Source organism: Notothenia coriiceps, unplaced genomic scaffold, assembly GCF_000735185.1.
Source record: "Notothenia coriiceps isolate Sejong01 unplaced genomic scaffold, NC01 NC01_scaffold00037246, whole genome shotgun sequence".
In the NCBI taxonomy this organism is placed as follows: Eukaryota; Metazoa; Chordata; class Actinopteri; order Perciformes; family Nototheniidae; genus Notothenia; species Notothenia coriiceps.
The window spans coordinates 3,565,416-3,586,419 of NW_011369947.1; the positions used below are offsets into that span (position 1 = coordinate 3,565,416).

At 44.5% G+C, this 21,004-nt stretch overlaps 1 protein-coding gene across 1 annotated transcript in view; it reads right to left on the reverse strand.

Annotated features, from left to right (window-relative positions):
- The window catches only part of LOC104965601 (neuropilin-1a-like), a 53,432-nt gene that overhangs the window by 24,752 nt on the left and 7,676 nt on the right, over positions 1–21,004 (reverse strand). The window contains 3 exon segments of the mRNA XM_010794582.1: positions 1,330–1,485; positions 3,927–4,154; positions 10,380–10,561. Of these exon segments, the coding sequence (XP_010792884.1) occupies positions 1,330–1,485; positions 3,927–4,154; positions 10,380–10,561 (566 nt within the window).

A 21,004-nucleotide genomic window follows, 5' to 3' on the forward strand; every position in this document is an offset into this window, starting at 1 on the left:
CTTGTCAAAGTTTTGCACTCAGACCCACATCACTTAGATAACTGGATGATGATCGACAAACACACAAAGAGATATTTTTTGGGTGCGGTATCTGATCATGTTGGTTACCGACCAAAGCAGGGCTGATAGCTGAGAAGATATAGCTGAGAAGATAGGGAGGGCTGCTGAATGGCTTGGGAGGGTGTTTGGAGGGAAGGGGTAAAACAGAAGACAAGGCCTCCTTTCATCACCTTATCACATCACATCAGCAGCTTTCTGCTTGAGTGTACCCTTCCCCTTGCTTTGCGGAGGCGAGAAAATCCACCGTGTATTATGCATGAGGGGATTATGAATGATTCAAGTGGTACAATTCTGGAAGAGCGCAGACCCAGTTTGGATTTTGGAAACGTCTTGGTCGGTGATGTAAGACTAAGCAACTCATGTAAAGGGTATTTACTGATCACGGGTCAGATAGTTCACCCTGCATCTTAATGGTGAATGTGAAAAGTTGATTAGCGCAATCTGATATAAAATGTGTGATTAAAGAGAGTCAAGTTACTTGGAAGAAACTTGGGAGGAATTACATCATTGGTGTGTGTGTGTGTGTGTGTGTGTGTGTGTGTGTGTGTGTGTGTGTGTGTGTGTGTGTGTGTGTGTGTGTGTGTGTGTGTGTGTGTGTGTGCGTGTGAGTCAGTTAACTCAGCGCCTGTCTTCCCTCTGGCAAGACAAAATCCTTTTTGGAGACGATCAGTAGATTTTGTTGAAAGTTATCCATCTTTATTACTTTTCAAAGACTGGCTGTGTGTGTTTGAGGAGGTCTGGCCTCTGGACAGATTTATGACTGCTACCAGCGCTTGTCTTCCTTAATGAAATGTTTTGTTGGAGCATTTTGCAAAATGGGGTCGGGGGGTCGAGCCCAGGGATGACGATGCTGCATGTCAAAGCCCTAGGGATGTGTTCCGGGGATAGTTACTGGTGGGGAAGCTGCCATTTGCAGTCTGTCTGGGCTCACAGTGTGTAAACGTAGGCCTTGTAAACCATGGGTGGTAGACTTGTACCCTACATTACCCAAATGAAGAAGCAGTAGGTGTTTATTTAATTAACTCCTCAGCTCTGTTAAACTTGTGGGAATTTATCATAATATGACCATGTGTGGCTTCGGTTGCAGACATCTGCTTCTTACTTTTAGTACTACTCCTCAGGGGGCAACTTTATTATCCTCTAATTCTTATGCAACTCAGTTATAATCCACTCTAACACAATGCAGATGGTCTTCTATTGAACACATCTTTCTGGATTGTGATTTATAAACAGATCTGTAAAGTGTTCAGTGTTGTTATGCCAGCTTACCCTCTGGAACGGTTCTTTCGATGACAGTGAAGTTTGCCGAAAAGCCTTCCTTAGCGATGGCGCTGTCAGTGTTGATTGTTAGTGCCAGGATGCCTGTGTAGGAGATGATCCTGCCTGGGGTGTTCTGCCCACAGTATCTCCCAACATATGGACCGACTGGAGAAAGAAGAAGAGAAAAGCACAAACATTGTTACACTAGTTAAACTGGGGTTAACTCAATATTTGTTTGTGTGCCAAAGCCAGGTCACACATTGGTTTAACTACCAAGCCCCCCAAGGAAGTGTGAAAACTAGTGTGTCAGTGTGGTATTACACCGGCTGCATTTTTGTACCCGACCCCATAAAGACGCTTGAGAAAAGACTCCCAACATTCCTGCTTGCCACAAAAAGGGCAAAGCGGAAGAGGGACCTGTGGTGTGGGCAGGTCACGGTCTCTGTCTATTTGCTGGCTGTAAATACCGTCACCCTTTTTTTTCTCCGTCTTGAAGCGGACACAGCTTTGGCTGAGTGAGTTTTATAAAGGAGACTGCGTCGAGACAATAGGGGAACATTAAAGGGAGCAATAAAAGCCCATGTTTCACTGAGCAGACTGAGAAAAAGGAAGTGTGAGGGAAACGGGAGGTAGAAGGAGGAGGCAGAGAAATATGGAGAAAGAGCAAGAGAGCACAATGACCTTGTCCTATGCCTGTGATGTGTGCACATTTGTGAGTGTGTGTTCCAGTTGGTGTGTAGGGACCTGGAGCTTATCTGTGATTAGTAATGCTGTGATCAGTGGCGAGTGACAGTCCTGCCTCCCTGTGGCCTCCTGTCATCCAAAACATGCCACTCTCTCAGCTACATGAAAGGCAAAGGCCAGACCACGGGGACTCCAGGGGCAGAGGTGGGCAGGCTCCGATTAATCTTCCAGGCCTGGTGCATGTTCGTGAGAATCTATGTGTGCTTTTAAACCTGCAAAGGCCTGGGCTGAACATAAAAATGCCATCTCCCGGATTATCTGCATGACTCCACAGCGCTATGAAATATTAAAGAGCCTCGCTGTGAAGTCTGCATCCTGCCTGCCTCTCCGTTCCTTAGGGAAGAGGGACGAAGGGAGTGGAAGTTGTTCTTCCACAGCACCTGTCCAGCGAGGTGTAATCCCAGTGCTTCACACAGGCCTGCACGGACATCTCCCATCGCGACGGCTAGCATGCCTCTAGCCCTAATGCACTATTGATCCACCAGGCACCACAGGAGCCACCTGGCAGAAGCCCACACACTATTTCTTCACATGGCTTATTTTTATACAAGGTTGTCTGTCACATTCAGAAACACTCGAAGGGTGTGATGCCACATCATTGCGAAGTGGTAGAGTCCATTTTCTGCCCTGAATAGTCTATTCAGCTCTGCAGTTGGAAAAAAGGGTCTTGTGCGTATTCTTTTTTGTCATTCATTCTACTGAGAAATAACTGAGGAATCGCTGAATCTTAATAAGTCGGAAGCACATAATGTTTCTATTTCACATCCCTTGAAGTACTTTTTGGTTAAAATATGTATTAAAAGGTGATAATAATGTGACATTTTCTCAGCTCTCCAAGCCTTTCACTAATCAACACAAATCTTGAAAATTAAACAAGTCCCACCTCAGGGAGAGAACACTAAATGAGCAGGAATACTTTGTGGAATCAAAAGTTCGACCAAGCACAGTTCAAATTTACCGAGATGTGAGCTGAGAGAATATTGAACTTCAAGTAAACTCACTTGAAAAGGTGCTGATTTTTACCCATCAACCTTATCACTTGGACCACTATAGCAGAGACTACTTCAGCCACTGATGGGTGAGAAAAGCTTTCATCTTGTTCACCCTGTGTTAAAATAGCCAGAAGAAAAACCAAAAACTTCAAGAGGTGAATTTTGCTCACTGAGTTCAAAGCCTCATCTCTGGCCATTTCGGAATTGCTTTGATCACTCCGTCTCTCACCTGTTGATTTTTAAGATGGTTTTGAGAATGCTATTTTATGGCAATATTTAATAGTCGTCTGAATCTTTTTGATTGCTGTGGGATTTTGCAAGGAGGAGATGTTGGATCTTGTTAAGACCAAACATGGTTCAGTTCAAATTCTCCTTGTGGGAAAGACAAGGAAACCTCAAGGAAATTCCAAGTCATTTCCCTACAAGATTGAATTTTCTTTTTTATACTTCAGAGAAGCAACCTAAATACCATGGCCTAGATTTTTACTGAACTCCCCAATGCACAATCAATGCGGCCTTTTACAGAAAAAGGAAATGTGTCAGGCTTGCGCAAACAGGAAGGGTTTTCGTTGAGCGATGACAAAGTGTTTCACTCATGCCGACAGATACTTGGACCGGTGACAAGTCTGGTTGAGGCAGTAAGTCCACTGGCACGGATAATACCACTATTTTGTGTAAAGGTGTTTATTTCTTCTGAAAGAGCATTGAGACCCACCTTCTCCCTTTTCCATCACAGGAAAGCAGATTTCTAAGCAGTGGCTTTATATACTTTTGTTTTCAAATGTTGCTATAGGTTAAGAAATGAGAAAGCAAGTAACAGTATCAAAGAGTCACTTTTAGTTTTTATATTAATCAGCCATTCTTGCTTACCTCCAGGGAATCCATCCCAGATCTCCAGTCTGTCATAGCGGCAGAAAACACCAGTAGGGGGCGTCGGGTCGGGCTCCAGCTCGAAACTCTCAAACTCCAGAATGATCTCAGACATCTTGGGGGCGAAGATCATGAAAGTGCAGTCCAGGTTGTTCGGATATTTCTCCGGGAAACCAGGTGACTTTATGACACCGCTGTTGGAGGTGAAGTTCCTGGAGCATTCGGGACCTGCAGGGAGGAAACCAGATGGGAAGTGAGAAGATGAGACGAACCATTGACAAAGGAAAGGGTGGGGATGATTCTTTTGAAAGACTGTTGGTTAAGTGATCTGTTTGGGGTTCCTTTGTGTGGTGGGTATTAAGGAACTCTGCCTCCCAGCTGTTCTATTGATTGAAGGACAGTTTACCGCCTTGAGGCTGGAGACCACCTTGATAGTTCTTCTATTCACCAGAGGTACATCTGGGTTTCTCAACCGTCCTCCGTGTGGTTTTGTGCCTTTTTTTTGTTTCCTCATGGGCACCAACATCACTCTACTTTATCACTGTGTGTGTTAAATCTGGAACATCTGGACTGTGAGAGGAAACATCAGTAAAATAACTCAATCCTCAGAATCGGGGAGAGATGGATTAACAACTTTATATGTGCGAAAGCCTGTCACACACACCCTCATTAGCTCATGTCTGTGAGACATATGACACTCAGGCAAAAACTACAGTCAGTGATAAAAATAAAGGGCAATGACTGTTCATACATCAACACACAGATGGAATCTTGAATACATTTATAGACAAGGGAAAATATGTATTCACAAGGCTCCCCAGAGCCTTAACTGCCTTTTCAGCTGATGAGCCTTAACACATTCTCAATATTAGTCATTTCTCAGAGCACCATGAGCACAAGATTATGATTTAAGAATGACTGACATGCGATTTAAAAAATGACGCTTACAGCTGCAGGACATTTTTTAAGAGTGATAGGAAGAGATATTAAAACATATTTACTATGCACGCTCAAGCACTGGGCCAGATTGTATCCAAGCCTGGCTTCACACGACCACACACACAACTCAGGAAAAAACAGGACTCCTGTCATTCAGGGCAATTATTTAGAGCCATTAGTGGCAGAAATGTGCACAGGGTAATGTCATTTTCATGATAGTCTGACAGCCGGCGTGATGGGCGCAGATGGAGCCGATCGAAACCAAAATTGCAGGGAGTTCTGGCTAGATAGAGCCTCCGTGCTACAGTCATTGTAGCTTAAATAAATGTGGCAAACTGCTTTTTCCACTGTCACTCAAGCTGCTCGCTGGGCCTCTAATTCAGAACCATCAGTCCCACTTCAGCCTGTCCACCAATGGAGTGAGTGAAGGGGACTGAGAGCCATGTTGATTTTCTCTCCCCCCAAGTTGAAAGCCACGGCAAGCGGCATTTTGCCTCTAAGGAGAGCTGACATTTAGTGCTGCTGCTAAAGTGTGGCTTTCAAGAACAGTGGGCACCATTAATTTCACAGCTTCCCTTCGTATTTACCTCCGGAAAATTGAGAGCTTTTGTCCAGATAGAGCCGTTTGCCGAGATGAGAGGGTTGCTGGATGCTGCAGGTCTGCACAGTTCGGCGTATTTGTAGAGAAATGTCAGACAGTTTTGGGGGAAAAAACTGTAGATACTAGCCACTTCTTTGGAAAAAGGCGCCCATGAGTCCCTGTGTGCTGTAGACAGCTGCAGTAACCAAAGTGCAATTCAGGTCAGTTTGTTGAATTTCCTGTGGATATTGGCTCAAAACTCCACTCTCAATCTATTTCATCAGCCTCCACCGTGACCCTTGTCTCAGCTCAGCAGTTCACCAGAACAGATTTAGTCTTTGGGAATGTTTCAGTCAGAAAATCCAAACTGTAGCAAATTAAACACCATTTTTTGTCTGTATTTACTTATTTAAAAATGACACTTCTTTTTATATTTGTTATGACATTTTGTGTATGGATTTAATGGTACTTATTTCCAGCTAACTTACACTTTTTACCATCACCATTATGTACTGAGTCTGTGCTTTTTCTTGAATTATCATGACTGAGGCGGACTCAAACTCCACTATTGTCAGCTTTTGTGTTGCGGAACATGTTTAGACCCCCTCAAGGAAAAGGACGGAGTGAAGACATCACAAACAAAACAGTCTGGCGAGAGAAAACTGAGCGCTCTGGTCGGTCCCACCGGCGTGATAGTCATCCAACAGATCTCTTTTATCTACTGTCTCCACATGGGAGGGCTTCTGTCCCTGCCCCCCCCCCCCCCCCCCCTCGCTACATCCAGGATGCTTTGTGCTGATGCGTCAGAGGCATTCAGTGATAGCAGTCACACTTTCCTGTGGCAGCGTCCTTACTTACAGTGCATGCATGCGTGCAGTCAAAGAGCTTCAGGAGAAAAGCTAATCTTGTTGTCAGCCACATGCTAACTATCACCATCGGTTGTTGGTGTGTTTCATGGCAGATTTATCGCCTCAATAGGAGGACACAGAAATGTGTTTGTAAATAATAAGAGTTTTAACTCAAGTAAGGCTGCCATGCTTCAATTTTATCTGAGATCTAATCGTGTGGCAACAGTTCACCCAGTATACTAACCACTGCTTACAAACAAACAGCTGAATTTACGACAGGAAGAGAGTAAAAAGAAGCAACCTTGAACGCACCCAACATTTACCGGCAACCTCCGACCAGGGGCTCAAACATTTACAGCCGGCAGTAATGGATTCCTTTAACTCTCGTTTACATTGAGCATGTGGACGGGGGAGGAAACTAATGTCACTTTGACTTTCTCCCTGAGTGATGAGAGTTTGCTTAAAAGGACGATTTGTCGGAGAAAAATGATATTTAATGGAGATCTGATTTCAATCTTTGCAAGTGTTAGAGATCGATATAAATCTTAAATAAATAAGGCCTCAACGCGAAGGGAGCCTTTCGACTGTTATTCTCCCTGATGACTTGTCCGTTATGTTTCTATTAAGCTGTTGCTTTAAGTGCTGAAAGCAGACCGGAGACTGGGCGTTAATCATTAGAACAACATTGCGCCAAGGAACAGGCGTTAAGTGTGACAGCCACTTGCTATTTTCATTTTTAAATCTGTCTGTCTCTCTTGCTTTTCTCCATTTTGTTTCCATTCATTCATCTCCCACCCTCCTTCGTATGGTTTATTAGAGGCCAGAGCCATAGGGGCTGGAGGTGTTGTTCTTGGACTGCTAGGTAAATCACCACTGTTTATGTTCAATGTTGCTCTCCGGCTGATCATTAGCCCAGTTCACAGCCCCCCACCCCCTTTACTGCCCCCTCTGCTCTCGTACCCTCCCTCCCCTTCGCTCTGTCTTTATGCCACACGTACAGAGGGGTTAATTGTCGGTGGAGAATTAACTCTGTTTCAACACTAAATCAAACATTAACCTGAAGCCTGTGGAGTGTCAGTCATTGAAACAGATGGAAAGGCCGGTTTACATTTACCTACACACACTCCCTGAGGCACCACAATACTGACATGGCATTAAGCGGTGTGACGTTGCTTTAGGGGATGACGAAGTGCTAATGGGATGGGTCGGGGGGGTTGGCACAGTCCCCCTCTGGCTCCCCTTTAAAGAGATTTGTTGTCTTAGGTTTCCATGCGTGTGTGTGTGAGATGACAGTACGTCTCCATGCCAGATGTGACCTATGTCATCATGGCGTGCCATCCATGAAAGCAGAACGTGCCTCCTGTTAGGCCCCATCATTGAAAGTGTTTTCACAGGAGTGTACAAACGCTAAAAGCGCCCGCATCCCAGTCACATGATAAATAAGGCAGTTCTGTGAAAATATGTTTTTTTTCGGTGTAAAGGCAACCGTTATGGGCCTCCGTCCAATACACTTAGTCACTCTGCTGAGTAATGGAGAGGGGACCGAGATGAGTTTGTGTGTGTGTATGTGAGGTGTGTGGGGGAGGGGGCTACAACTGGCACTATCTCTGCTTCTGCACCCACTTCAATGGGCCCTCAGCCAGCATTGATGTGGCTCTAAGCTTACTGAGAGCTGTTAAAAGAGAACATATGTTGTGCATGTGTGCGCATGTGTACTTAAAAAGACGGATCTTTCCAGAAACGCATGACGATTTTAAGTGCGATACTGTCTTTCAGTCTTCTACAAAAGGACCACGATAGTGGTGTATGGTGAACCCAACTCCTTTTGATTACTGTGTTTCATAATGGCGGTTGTTTATCAAGTCAAGCCCAACTTTTTTATATTATTAAGGCCAACTCCCTCCCAAAAGACATAACAAACACAACCATGTTGCAAGTCTTTAATCTCCCTTTAACTCAAATATTCCTCACTCCCAGATTTATCCCTCTCCTCCCTATCTCCCTCTCCCCCGCCAACTCGCTCTACCCGTCTCTCGCCAGACTTCAGCCAATGGAGCGAGGCTGCCAATTTGCAGGCTATAAAATAAATTGCCCATGCTAATTAAGATGGTTGGATGGGATCGAGGAGTGGAGAGGGGTAGAGACTGATGTGGAAGCGGCCATAGAGAGCCGCAAAACAACCTGTTCTCTTCCAATTAGACACTTCGCAGGCTACTGTCGATGAAAACCAGGGCTGCAAACGCCAGCATGTTGAAGTGTGTGTGTGAGAGTGTATTTACATAGTTTATAGCTTAAGTGGGTAGACTTGCACATGTAAACATACTTGTATAAGTTGACGTAGGCTCCCTGAGGGCAGTATGTGTTTACATACGTTTGCTTTGTGGGTATATATATCTTCCATTTGACCTTTGCTTGTATGCAACAGCAGAAGAAAGGCAGTACCAGCCCCTGAGGTTGACTTCCAGTGATCTCCGCGCCTATATAATCACAATGATAAACAGCCTGCATTCTTTGCATTTCTCCTCATTGGCATGCACAAGTGTGAGCCTCCCATTCCTCCAGCCGTTATCAGAGCATCTGTGTATCATCATCAACGTTACATGTGTTAGCCAACACAATGTTTTCCCAGCTAATACCCTGCTTGTTGATAAGCTGTGCTAATCATCTAACTTTGAATCTCTCTTTCTGCATGGTTCTCTCTCTCACTCGCTCTCGTCAAAGGGGCTGTTAATTGATCTCAGAGCCCCGTTCTTGGCGGCAGCCAGCGCAGCAGTAGACAAAACACAAAGTAAACTCAAAGCATAACAAGGGTCTGGATCCACCAAGGGAGCAACGCACACCCATGGTGCTCCTCTCCGCCTGAGTTTAATCTACAGCAACACCTCTGAAGCCCTAATTTCCCCCAGCCCTAAACTCCCTATTTGATTCAAAAAGCAAAAAAGTTCCTATATAGTGCCAAAAAAATAAGTCCACACTAATATCCATATTTCCTCATATCTCAGTGTCAATCCCTTACACAACTGGGTCATTCACACGCCTCATTTATAATCAGTGTTGGCTAACAGATGAGATTGGGAAATTCCATGTTTATCATGGGAAGAATAGAGTAGATTAACTGGCCTATGGAGGGCAATGAGGGAGTGTGTACAGATGAGTTTGCGTATGTCTGGGTGGAGTGGCGCTTTGATCTCGTAAATGGAGCCACACTCCACCGGCTGCTCTGCTGTGATGGTGACACGCACATGCCCGGACACACAAACACGAGCACAACCACACACTAGTCCAGATTAAAAGGGAAGGGAGGACATTCATCATGTCTCAGAGGTCACGGGGGGCCGTCCCATAGACTGCTGCTAAGGTTAATTAATGAAAGTGGAGTCTGTCGCACCTGTCTGCCTACAAGTCACTCTCCAGATATGTGCTGTCCTCCTCCTCCGCCTCCTCCTCTGCCTTCCAGTCCAAACAAAGGAAGGCAGCCAACCAACAGGAAATCCTTCCTCCTGGAGTGTTGTATTCTGATAAGATGGACATCCCCTGAGGATATCTGCGGTTTATCATACATGTCTCCCCCACTAAAATTACCCAGAGGACTTATTTACATTAAGGAAGGAACCTCAGACTGATTGGATACCACTGCAGGGAAAGCACTTCCTTCTGTGGCTTGAATTCACTTTCTCCACGACCAACTCATCAGTGGTTATAATTGCGGGTTTATACACTTGCTGTGGATTGCCATCTGACAATAAACCAACACTTGAAAATAACATTTGTTGAGTCAATGCTTAGCTAATTATGCCCCTGCTTATTGTACAATAATTCACAGCAGATAAAAACTGCTACAATTATGGAACATATGGGACTGTGATTCATTAGTTTTTGAATGGAGCATATTGCTTGCCATATTGCGATTGCATAATTTGATGCTCTGGTGCCTTGACTGAATCACAAATAAACCATGAAACTACACACATTGAAATGACTTATGATGTGCATTGTCATCCCTTTGTCTCTATATTTTTTATGTAAGTAAGGTAATATTTCAAATAGTTGGATGAAGTGAAGCTGCAGCTGTGTTAGGCCACCCACCTGTCTTAAAGATCTCATATCGGATGGAGAAACCGGCTCCGTGCGTCTCGTAGTCAGACACAAACTTGATGAAAAGCTGGTTTCCGGAAGAGACGACCGGAGAGGGAGCGATCTTCCCGCAGTACTTCCCCACGAGTTGACCGCTCTCGTCCACACCATCCCGCACCTCCACATAATCATACCTGAAGGCAAGGGAAAGGGGAAACTGTTATTCACAATGATCTTTAGAAAACCATTTCCCTCAGGGTTAGTTTTCATTTAGTTCTGTTCTTGCTCCGTTCCTGTATATTGGATTTGTGCGAAATCCATTTATCACTGTTATTAGGCTCATGTTGTGCATGTATGAAGACACGCACACACACACACACACACACATTGACATAAACACACAAAATGTCATACTCAGAGGACCCTATAAACAAGGAGCAACACAGCATATTGCGCAGGTAATGTAGCGGAAATAAAACACTGTGTACTAATGAGGTCTCAGGTTAAAACTCGGAGAACAGGTGGGCGGGATATGCTTTCATTATATCAACCTGGCACAAACACACACACTGCAGAGGTGGTGTGATCCTCCCAGCAGCACTGAGGTCAGGTTTACGTAATTGCTATGACTACGCTGAACAGTTGTCTTTCTCCTGTTTCTCCTCGTGAGATAACACTCAGGGTGTGTGTGTGTGTGTGTGTGTGTGTGTGTGTGTGTGTGTGTGTGTGTGTGTGTGTGTGTGTGTGTGTGTGTGTGTGTGTGTGTGTGTGTGTGTGTGTGTGTGCCTCTTGAATGAGAGAAAATGGGAATTGAAAGTGATTATATCGTGGCCTTTGGCTTAGGCTGGTGCATAGCAAGAGAAGGTGTTAACGCTGTTCAACACACACCTACACAAACATCACAGTCAAATGGAATTTCAGACCCAGGGCTATTGAAGGGAGCAGCCGCTTAATAGAGTCGGAGTATAGGAGTAGATGAGGAAAACAGGTTTGAAATATAACAGGGAACAGGAGCTATAAGACACACACACACACACACACACACACACACACACACACACACACACACACACACACACACACACACACACACACACACACACACACACACACACACACACACGGAATCTGGCATGCGTAACCTAAGTGGGTAGAGAAGAAATTAGAGTGACTGGCCTATGAGGGTGGTCGTAACGGCCTCTAGCTTTCAGTTTTTATGTGGAGGGCACTTTAAGTTGTTTTCACACTTGTGCACTGTATATCTGGTGTGTAAGTTTGCATGATGGTTCCGATGATTTTCCATTCTGTGTTTTGACTGTGAGTGACGAGCTCCTAAAGCAGATTTGGGTTCAGGTTTCCACAGTTTCTTATTGGCCGTAACGCACGTTCCTGCCAAGTTTTGTCAGCTCTGCAGGCCACTTATCAAGCAAATACTCCTGCCCAAACCCTGCTGCTCCTTGCTGTGGCGGTCCTCAGTGTTCATCAGCAACCAAGTGAAATAAATGCTATTCACACAGTGAATACAGAAATTAATTATAACGTGTGTCAGTGTAATACGCTGCAGGTGTGCGGGCATTTCTCCTCCTCCTTTCAGCAGAAAATATGTGCCTCCTGGGCAAAAGAGGCCTATTTCCATAGTTTAGCTTGAATCCAAAATTACTGTCAAAACATCACGTCTCCTTAGTGATTCTGAATTCACTTAATGCACAGGATTTTGCACAAAAAGGCCATTTACACTTTGAATGATAGCTCTGGGTGGGCCAAATCCCTCAGGTGGGGCCGTACGTATCCACACGCAACCTTTGCCACCTTTTTCAACAAAAATGGTTTCTTTGAATGGCTCTAGTTTAAAAAAATATATTTGTAAAGCAAAAATCAGGTTACCAGAGGTGATTCAGGGAAGGGGTTTCGGCTGGGGTTTTATACTTGATTGAAAAAGTAAGGAGTCAGCTATTGAGAAAAAAAGGACAGAGTGTAACTAATTGTAGAGCTGGACAGAAGTGGCACTTCTTGAAATGGTGTCCCCCGAGGTGGTGCACAGGATGGATGACTTCACTCTTCTTTCTGCTCGGACGGAGTGATCTGAGGTGATATGGAGCTGTCAACATGCATCAAGTGCCTCCTCATCTTCATCTTCGCTTTATAAGATTTTTAGTGACTCCGGGTTAAAGGCAATATGTGTATATATATGTATGTATATATGTGGCAAGAAGGCTGCTGTCTGTCTATAAAACCAATGACTGCCATTTGCTCTCAAAACATTTTACAATTCATCCTACAGTCATTCTACAATCAAAAATCTCACCAAAAAGTGTCCCGAAAAGATCTGGTTTCGTGCACTTTGGCTCTTCATACGTCTTGAAATATTTTGGTTGTTTGGCCTCTGTTTATTTCTCCATATTGGGATCTTATTGGTCTTCTTTTCTCAAGCTGTTGCAACAGCCCGGCTCGGCTTACACAATTACCACTTTGTTTCAGGCACTCTATCAGCTGCAGCACAATAAAAAAAAATGTTATTCCCCCCTGCACTTTGCGGTTAAATGGACAGGGAGTTACTCATTATTAAGGGCTCCGCTGAATAGGGCATTGGGTTTCTTTTTGCTGTTACAATGTCACCTGTGTAGTTTAGTCAGCAGGACTGATATTTTATGAATTGAAAGATACAAGACCAATCCTTTTGTAGTAATTTCTCCAATTTCTCAGCCTCCTGATTCCTCTCCTCACCATCTTTTTGGTTCCCAGCTCGCAGCAGAGAGCATCAATCTTTCTGTAGCCCTGTTCTGTTCTATCGGCAGACTTATAATTCACCTCGGAGCCTCTGTTTCTGCAGCTATCCCCCCCCCCCACCTCGCTGCACCCAGCAACTGCCAAAAGCTCTGCACTGCCAGGCGCCTAAAAAATTGATGCTGAGATGCATCATTGAGTTGAAAAAGGAGAGAAGAGAACAGCAGAAGGAGCTGAGCAAGTGCTTCTGCAGTTTTGTTGCTTGTATAAACGTATGCATGACATATGTACAAACATACAGAACATGATGCATAATGTAGAGGATAGTATGATTTGAATTGTGTGCACATGGACAGATGGGCAGGCAACCAATGTTTTCATATCGCCTGTTTCACAATCTCCTTAGTCTATATCCAAACAAGACGGATACTCTTATCTTCTTTTATATTTGGACTCCTCACACCTCCAGAAAAGCTGTTTATTGCATTTTTTCCCTGGCGCTTCATCAGCTCGGATTGCCCTCATAAAGGCAGCACAGTGGGAGAGAGGATGCACATAGAAGAGAGAATACGCCCTGGGGGTTCGCGCTGTGCTCTGTGCGCGGGGAAAGTGAGAAAGGGACCTCCTTCTCCAAAATCTATTTGTGCCTAAATAACTGTATGAGCCAGAGCTGGAGTGGTCCTGCGCCAGTGGGCCTGCACACTTAGCTCTGCTAACACAGATCCATCCAGGCCCTTATCATCTGGAAGACATTAAGGCAAACGCTTGATGGGGCAGTTTGAGCTCTGAAAAGGCTCTCCTGTTGCCCGCTGTGTAAAAGTAGCTCTAATCCAGTGCTCTAAACACCTGTGGGGATCGCTCCCAGGGTTGGAATCCTTAGGGAAGATGGGGGGCGGTTAACAACATCTATTTATGATCATAAAAGAAGAACATGGCCTACTTTTAAGCCCCATATGGTTCCACACAAGTGGGGTCCTCCTGACCTTCCAATTTAAATTCCAATTTTTTTTATCTTGTCTCACTCCTGTTGTTGTTCTTTTTATTCCTCATGGCAGTACAATTCAGTTGAGCCATGCACCTATTTATCTGTCTAGGCTGCTTTGGGTCTGGGTGGGCCTGCAAGCACGCCACAACAAACACACATAAAATCACACACACACACACACACACACACACACACACACACACACACACACACACACACACTGTGAGCTGCCTACCACAGTGCTAATAGTGAAAATGGTTTGCCAATCCAGTTGGGAAATTAAAGAGAAAAAGGAGAGGGTTGGGTGGGTAAGGGGGGAGTGAATGTAATTCTCAACGACCTTCGCTTCACGGACTCAAATGTATTAGCCTGCCTTCTTTCTTCAGGCACAGAGAGAAAGCAATCCGCTAGTGTCAAACGAGAACATTAGCCCTCCTTGCAAAGCCAAAGAGAAGGCGACAAACCAGCGGCCTTACAATATAACGGTTATATTGCCTGAAGCTTTCCCATGGAAACAATCTGTCCTCCCTCTATAAATGTCTGCTTGATATGGTTCTATAAAGGCAATACAATCCGAGGCAATGGAATAACGCTATGACAGACTGGATAAGCCTTGTACAATTGGTTAGATTTCTTAATCAGACAATTTATAAGCTCAAGCATGCTGTGGAAACCCCCAGAACAAGAGCTCTTTCTTTGCCATTACTCCCTTTGGTTCAGCCGAGTATAGAACAAATGCCCTGCACTTTACTCTGGCATTTCTCTTTCTGCGGCTGTCACAGTATAACTTGCTATCGCACGAAAACATGTCACCTACAACATGTCAAAACATCCCTGGGTAACACAAGTGGGGAGGCCCAAACAACAGACTTGGGACAGCTCAGTGAGGCCCAGGGGGGTTAGCAGGAAAAGAGACTTTTTTGTCAGCTGTCATAAAATTCCGGAGACCTCGCGTGTTAACGAGCCACGGCTAACAAACCATCACTTGGGCCTTCGAAAAAACATCCTTAATGTTTGTACAAGGGGCACGAGACAAGCTGATCCCTGGCTTACTTGTTCCTAGCCTGGAGGGGACATACTTCGTTGAAATCAAATGGTCTTTCTGTCTTTACTTTCCCTACCAGACTGCCTCCCTCGTGCATGTGACATTCATTAACCCACACTAGAATAACATGTCCCCTCTTTCCTGTAATGAGCCCCGCATCAGCTCTCCTTGACAGACAAGGAAGTACGGAAAAATCCGAGCTGTAAACCAGGTGTATATGTTAATGTTCTCAGCGGAGAACATTAACCCTAATTGACTTGCTAACATTGAGAAGTGTATTGATGGTCAAATTGTTAAAACAGAACGTGACCGTGAAGCTGGAAAATAGATTTTCTTTTAAGTGATCACACTCTCTACTGATGTGTCTCCAATTTTGAATCTGCAGAAAATTATTGCAGAAGTTGAAGGCCTCACATTTGGGCAACCCACCCAGCGGGACAAACCACCAACCAATCAGAGTTGATGGGTTTAGAAGTGGTTCCTCGTGGACGAGCGGAGAAGGGCATGATTGCTTCGCTCGCCGCCACGCTGCCACATGGATGGATTGAAGATAAAAAAGATGGATATTCCCCACCCACACGGCCCAGCTGCACCCCTCCGACTGGCCTCTTTGGGTGTCAACCCCATACGGTTAAACTCAGCGCGCTCATATTTTTAGATGCCTGATTCTGATTCTGAGGCGGCCTCGGCCACATGTTTGTAAAGCATATTCGTTTTCCTGAACGGCAATTATCATTAGCATTGATGGATTTAGCATGCCTCCATCCATTAGCTTTCCTAATTACACTGTCGAGAGATCTGCTGTCGCCAACAATCAAATTAATGAATTTGGCTATTTAGACCCAATTATTGCATCCCCCCTCCCTTTGCAACATGCACAATAATCCTTTATTCGGAGGTATGAACGCAGACTGGCATAGGGAGTATTCTGCCCCAAGGGGGGGATCCTTCTGTTCAGCACAGAGCAGGCTCACAGTGATCTGAACTGGACGAAGACGGGGAGTGAGGGGTGAGCAGCTAAAAACAATCAGGGGAATAAAACAGACTACAAAAGCGCTCATTGTTAGCAGGCCTTCTAAATCCCCCGTGCTCACCTCACATGCAAGGCCTGTTGCACTTTGAACCCTGGCGGATCTGTAGTATGTTCAGCTGACTTGCTTTCTATTCCCATGGACGACTGTGACATGCCTACAGGGCTAAAGCAGAGCTGTGCATATTTTCAGTCATCCTGTTAGGCACACTTTGACCTTCTTGCCTCATTAAAAGGGCCAAGCATGACAAATAGGTGACAATAATGAGATTATAGAAATGTGAAGTAGTTCAAACAAAAGAATACAGTTTCTGTTACAAAGTAATTTGTCTTACTTGGCCTTAAACTGCTTAATAGCAATACATAAAACACAATGAGCTGTTAATTAACCCTAAAATGTATTATTAAATCAATAAATAGTTGTTGCACAGCAAAGGTTATTTTTATATATATATTTTTTTGTTATACTCCCATTCATGTTCAACTGTTTTTATGTTTCATAGTCCAAATAAAAAGTCATTAAATATGTGTTCATTTAAAAAAAGATATTTTTCTAAATATTATAATATTAAATAGGTGCTAACTATCAATGATAAAACATGATAAACTTTAAAGACGTATCAACAAAAAAAGTGTAAGAATTCAACATCTACTGTACAAATGTAGCTACCATTTAAATAATAAAAATGAGAAGCATCAATCTGATGTATGCAATTCAAGACTAAATGAAAGCTACAGTTGTGGGCAGGGTTGAGAATATTAATCTAACCACATTCTTCCCCATCACACATCTTGTTATCATGAATACAGCAAGAATGATTCAGTGCAATTAATTAGAAAACTGCCCATGGCAGAATGGAAATACACATTTAGCACTTTTCCCTGCTAAGTGAGCATCGGAAATGAAATTGCTCAGCATACAGCAGCGATCTGTATGCATCTAAGTGTGCAGATATGAATATTCACATGTGAATATATGCTTTTGCAAATGAACCCCCTTCGGTGGATTTCCAAGAAACACTTCAGAGAAGTTAAGCAATAGAAAAACCTTATTATAGTCATTTATACACCCATATTCTGCAAAGGTTTAACACGTTAACACCACAAAGCCAGAAACTCTGTGATATGATTTACAAAGGACCAAGAAAAAAAAGCAGCACATTAGCATAAAAGTCTGAACAATTCTAGGAAAGAAGCATGCCAATAAGATACAAAGGATGAACAGTCCTGTGTGTTGCCTCAAAGAGGAAGAGAAAAAGAAAGGGAGGGAACAAGAAGCACTCCAAACCATTTCTGGGGCCATTACAGGAGGGAATGGATCCCATTTGTCCCACCTTGACATTTGAGAGGATCTCTGATTACACGAGAGAGGGGGGCAGGCAGAGGTGAGCGAAGAGAGAGTCCTCCACAGGGGTCTGTGGCCCGGCTCAGATGATACGCCGCCGTTACAACAATGAGAAGTCAAGGGTAAAAATAACAGGGCACTGGGAGAAAGGGCTCGAAGTGGCACAGCAGGGTCGACACGTACACTGTCCTTTTTTACACTCACGGTCATCGCCCTATTCTTGTCGTCTACTCCCGCACATAGACACACACACACAACCTGCATGCAGGGAGGAAGTAATGGTCTATTTCATCTTAACCTATCATAGAATGGAGATTCAGAGGCCCATAAACCTCATCGCAATGCATTATAGGCCTCTTTAGCAGGTGTCCAAAACGGGCCAGGAGTAAGGGTTTGTTATAATATTTTGTCTGGCACCTGCTTAAATCATTGCTTTACTTTACAATTGAATCTGTGTTTACAAAAGACCACCAGATTCAAAACTTTATTTACATATGCACAACAGCTACAACGCATTCCAAGGCAGAATGCTCAATTGCTGTCTGTAGCTGTCTAGAATAATCTATAACTATCAACTGGAGGCAACTTCCAGAAGAGACCAGGATCCTAACCCTAATCAAAGGATTCCGAAAGTAGTATCCCATTTATTCTAGGTATGTCCTAATAAAGGGGGTGCTTGTTAGGGGACGGACTATAACTGGATATCCTGTTCATGACTACAATGTGTAGGATACTGTATATGACTGAGGACAGCATGCTGGAACCATGTAACAAGGAAAAACACGAGGAAATAGGAAATAATTGCAAAAACGTTGTGCTAGTGACCTAAAATAAGCCAAGTGAGCGCTACATAATTTCGCATTTGACAGGCTGATGTCAAAAAACAACAAAATGGAGGGACATATAAAACTGCGAACATATATCTGTTTCTGATGCTTGTGAGAAGTGAGCAGTGTTCCCCGTAGGGTAATGAGCTGTGTGTGCAAGGAGCATGCCATATTCAAAGACGGCTATAGGAGCTGAGGAGGAGAGTAGTGGAGGGGGGTGGGGTGGGTGGGTTTAAAGGAAACCGACTGGCGAGGTGGAGATAAAGTACACATTTTAAGGCATGTAGAGTAACGGAACTGAAACAAAAGAGAGAAGTAGTGCGAAAATCTGATAGGGGTAGATGGCAAACAGGTGCCAATATTATTCCAAAAAGTTCAGAGTTATAAAGCAAGCTTTCTTTCTATCTACGATTTGAATGGCTCAGGCGCAGCTTCGAAGCTCGAGGGCCACACACACACACACACACTGTGAGCTGCCTACCACAGTGCTAATAGTGAAATAAACGCCTCATGCCGTCCTCTAGCGTCCTCTTCTTTCCCTCTGTCCTCCCTGTACGGCCTGTGGAGGCGAACCCGGGGGATTGGGGGGGAGGGGGGGGGGGGGTTCAGAGAGCAGTCTGGGTTGGATGCCCGCGTGACCCGGTCATCTGGCTGGACACACAGTCACTTGGCTGTCATCAGGCCCCGAGAGAGCGTCATGGAGTATTTGGGATTGTCCGCTTAAGTATATGCAATGTGGACAATCAGCTACTTGACCTTCAACCAAACATAACCCTGAGACAAGACAAGCTATTTCTGATTCTTGACAGGAAAAAGGAAAAAGGATGGTGATAAAAACAAGTGTTTTTACAATGGGCACATTTTTGCTAGCATGGTCAGTTGATCAGTTGTTGACAGATTTGGGTGGTTTCCTTCGAATGTGGAACAGCCCTTGGATCCAATATCGACCATTTAAACAGACCTCCTTCATTTCATTCTGATGGCTGTATTGTTTTCACTGCGTGCAAATAACTTTAGATTTTCCACTGAGGCAGCACTTCCAAAGCCAAATAGGTCGTGCTATGAGGGCCACATGCCAAGAGGTGTAGCTCTTCCGTGGTGCCGAGCAGTGTAGCTGGATGCTTGCCCATGCAGAGCCGATCTAAGTGCTGATGGCCGGCCAGCCACTGCCAGAATTTGGAGGGCAAGGCGACTCTTCCATTTACTGGCCCTATAATCAAACAATGTTGCCAACTTGGAAGCAAGTCAGTCCAGAAGGTTAATTTCCCTCTGTTTTTCGGTGAAATCCTCAGGGAGATGTCTAAGAATGCATTGAAGAGAGGCCTACTTGTCACTTATCTGTGTGTAGGCAGAGGTCAACCTGCAACGGCTTGACAGGCACCAGAGGTACAAGCAACTAATAACTCTTTCAGCACTACCCTGCTGTGATAATACCAGGGAAGGTTGCTTTGGGGCTGAATTTACAATCCTTTTTTACAATTACTGCCATGCAACAAAAGAAATAAAGCCGTGAGAAAAAAATAGATAAAGTGGCGGCTGCTATGAAAAAGAAAGACCACAACTAATGTTGGCAATTTAGCGAGGAGAGATCAAGCGAACAGCAAACAAAGCGCTGGATTGTGAGTGGCTCTAACTCAATCAGAGAGCAGTGGGGTACCGCCCCATCCATCACTGTCTGCTTGCCGCCCGGTCGAATCACGCCCTGTTGAGTGGTGGAGGAACACCATCGAGCCAACGGTCCGCTGTGCGCAAACACAGTGACCGAAAATGACCCCGGGGATCTGGGGCTAAGACAGGAGGGTCATTGGCTCTGCTTCCTACCTACCTACCCTCTTACCCACTGCAAACAAACTTTGCTTCACCAAGTGCCCCTCTGGGGATTTCCTTGATTGTTTGAATAAAGAACCTTGTGGTCGCCGTGGCCCCCCTCCAACCTGCCTCCCCTTGTGAATCTGTAAGCACTGTGGCGTTAGGGCAACAAACAGACCACGTAAGACCGCGGCCACATCAATCATACTCATGAGCCCCATTCAAGGTTAGACCACTGAAGGAAACATGTCTGACAAGCCTGGACACGCTGCATTAAAGTGTTCAGAACTCCCTCATCTATTCAACTAAACAACCTCTTCTCTTTCCTTTCTCCCGTGGGATGGGTGGATAAGTAAGACATTGGGAGGTACTGTTTTAACGTTATCCAGCCTTGACTACTCCACGGCCTCCCACGTATCATGCACTCAAAAATATTCCTCATTCATTCACAATCCTTATCCTTTCTTGTTGTTTTCCATGCAGCCTCATAAACTGAGAAATCAGCATTTGATGGAAGGAAAAAAGGCAAAAACCTGTTGCTAATTATATTATATGAGGCGGAGGAAGGGGGAGACAGTACTTATTGCCAACTGTCCTTTGGAAACAGAAACGCATAATTGAATCATAGCCTCGGTGTTTAATGCTTTTTCATTGGCGCTGGAAGGAAAATCAGTAAGAATGTTCTTATAATCAATAGATGAGTATCCAGATAGAGAGCTGAGATTACAAAATGTTGTCCTCTAATCATGAGACCCGCCATACGGCTCCTTTTCTCACAATCTGTTTTGGATAAAAGAAAGAAAAATACCATACGATTGACTTCTCTAAGCTGTGTGGGCCGCGGCTCTCTTCCACAAGAAACGTCCATATAG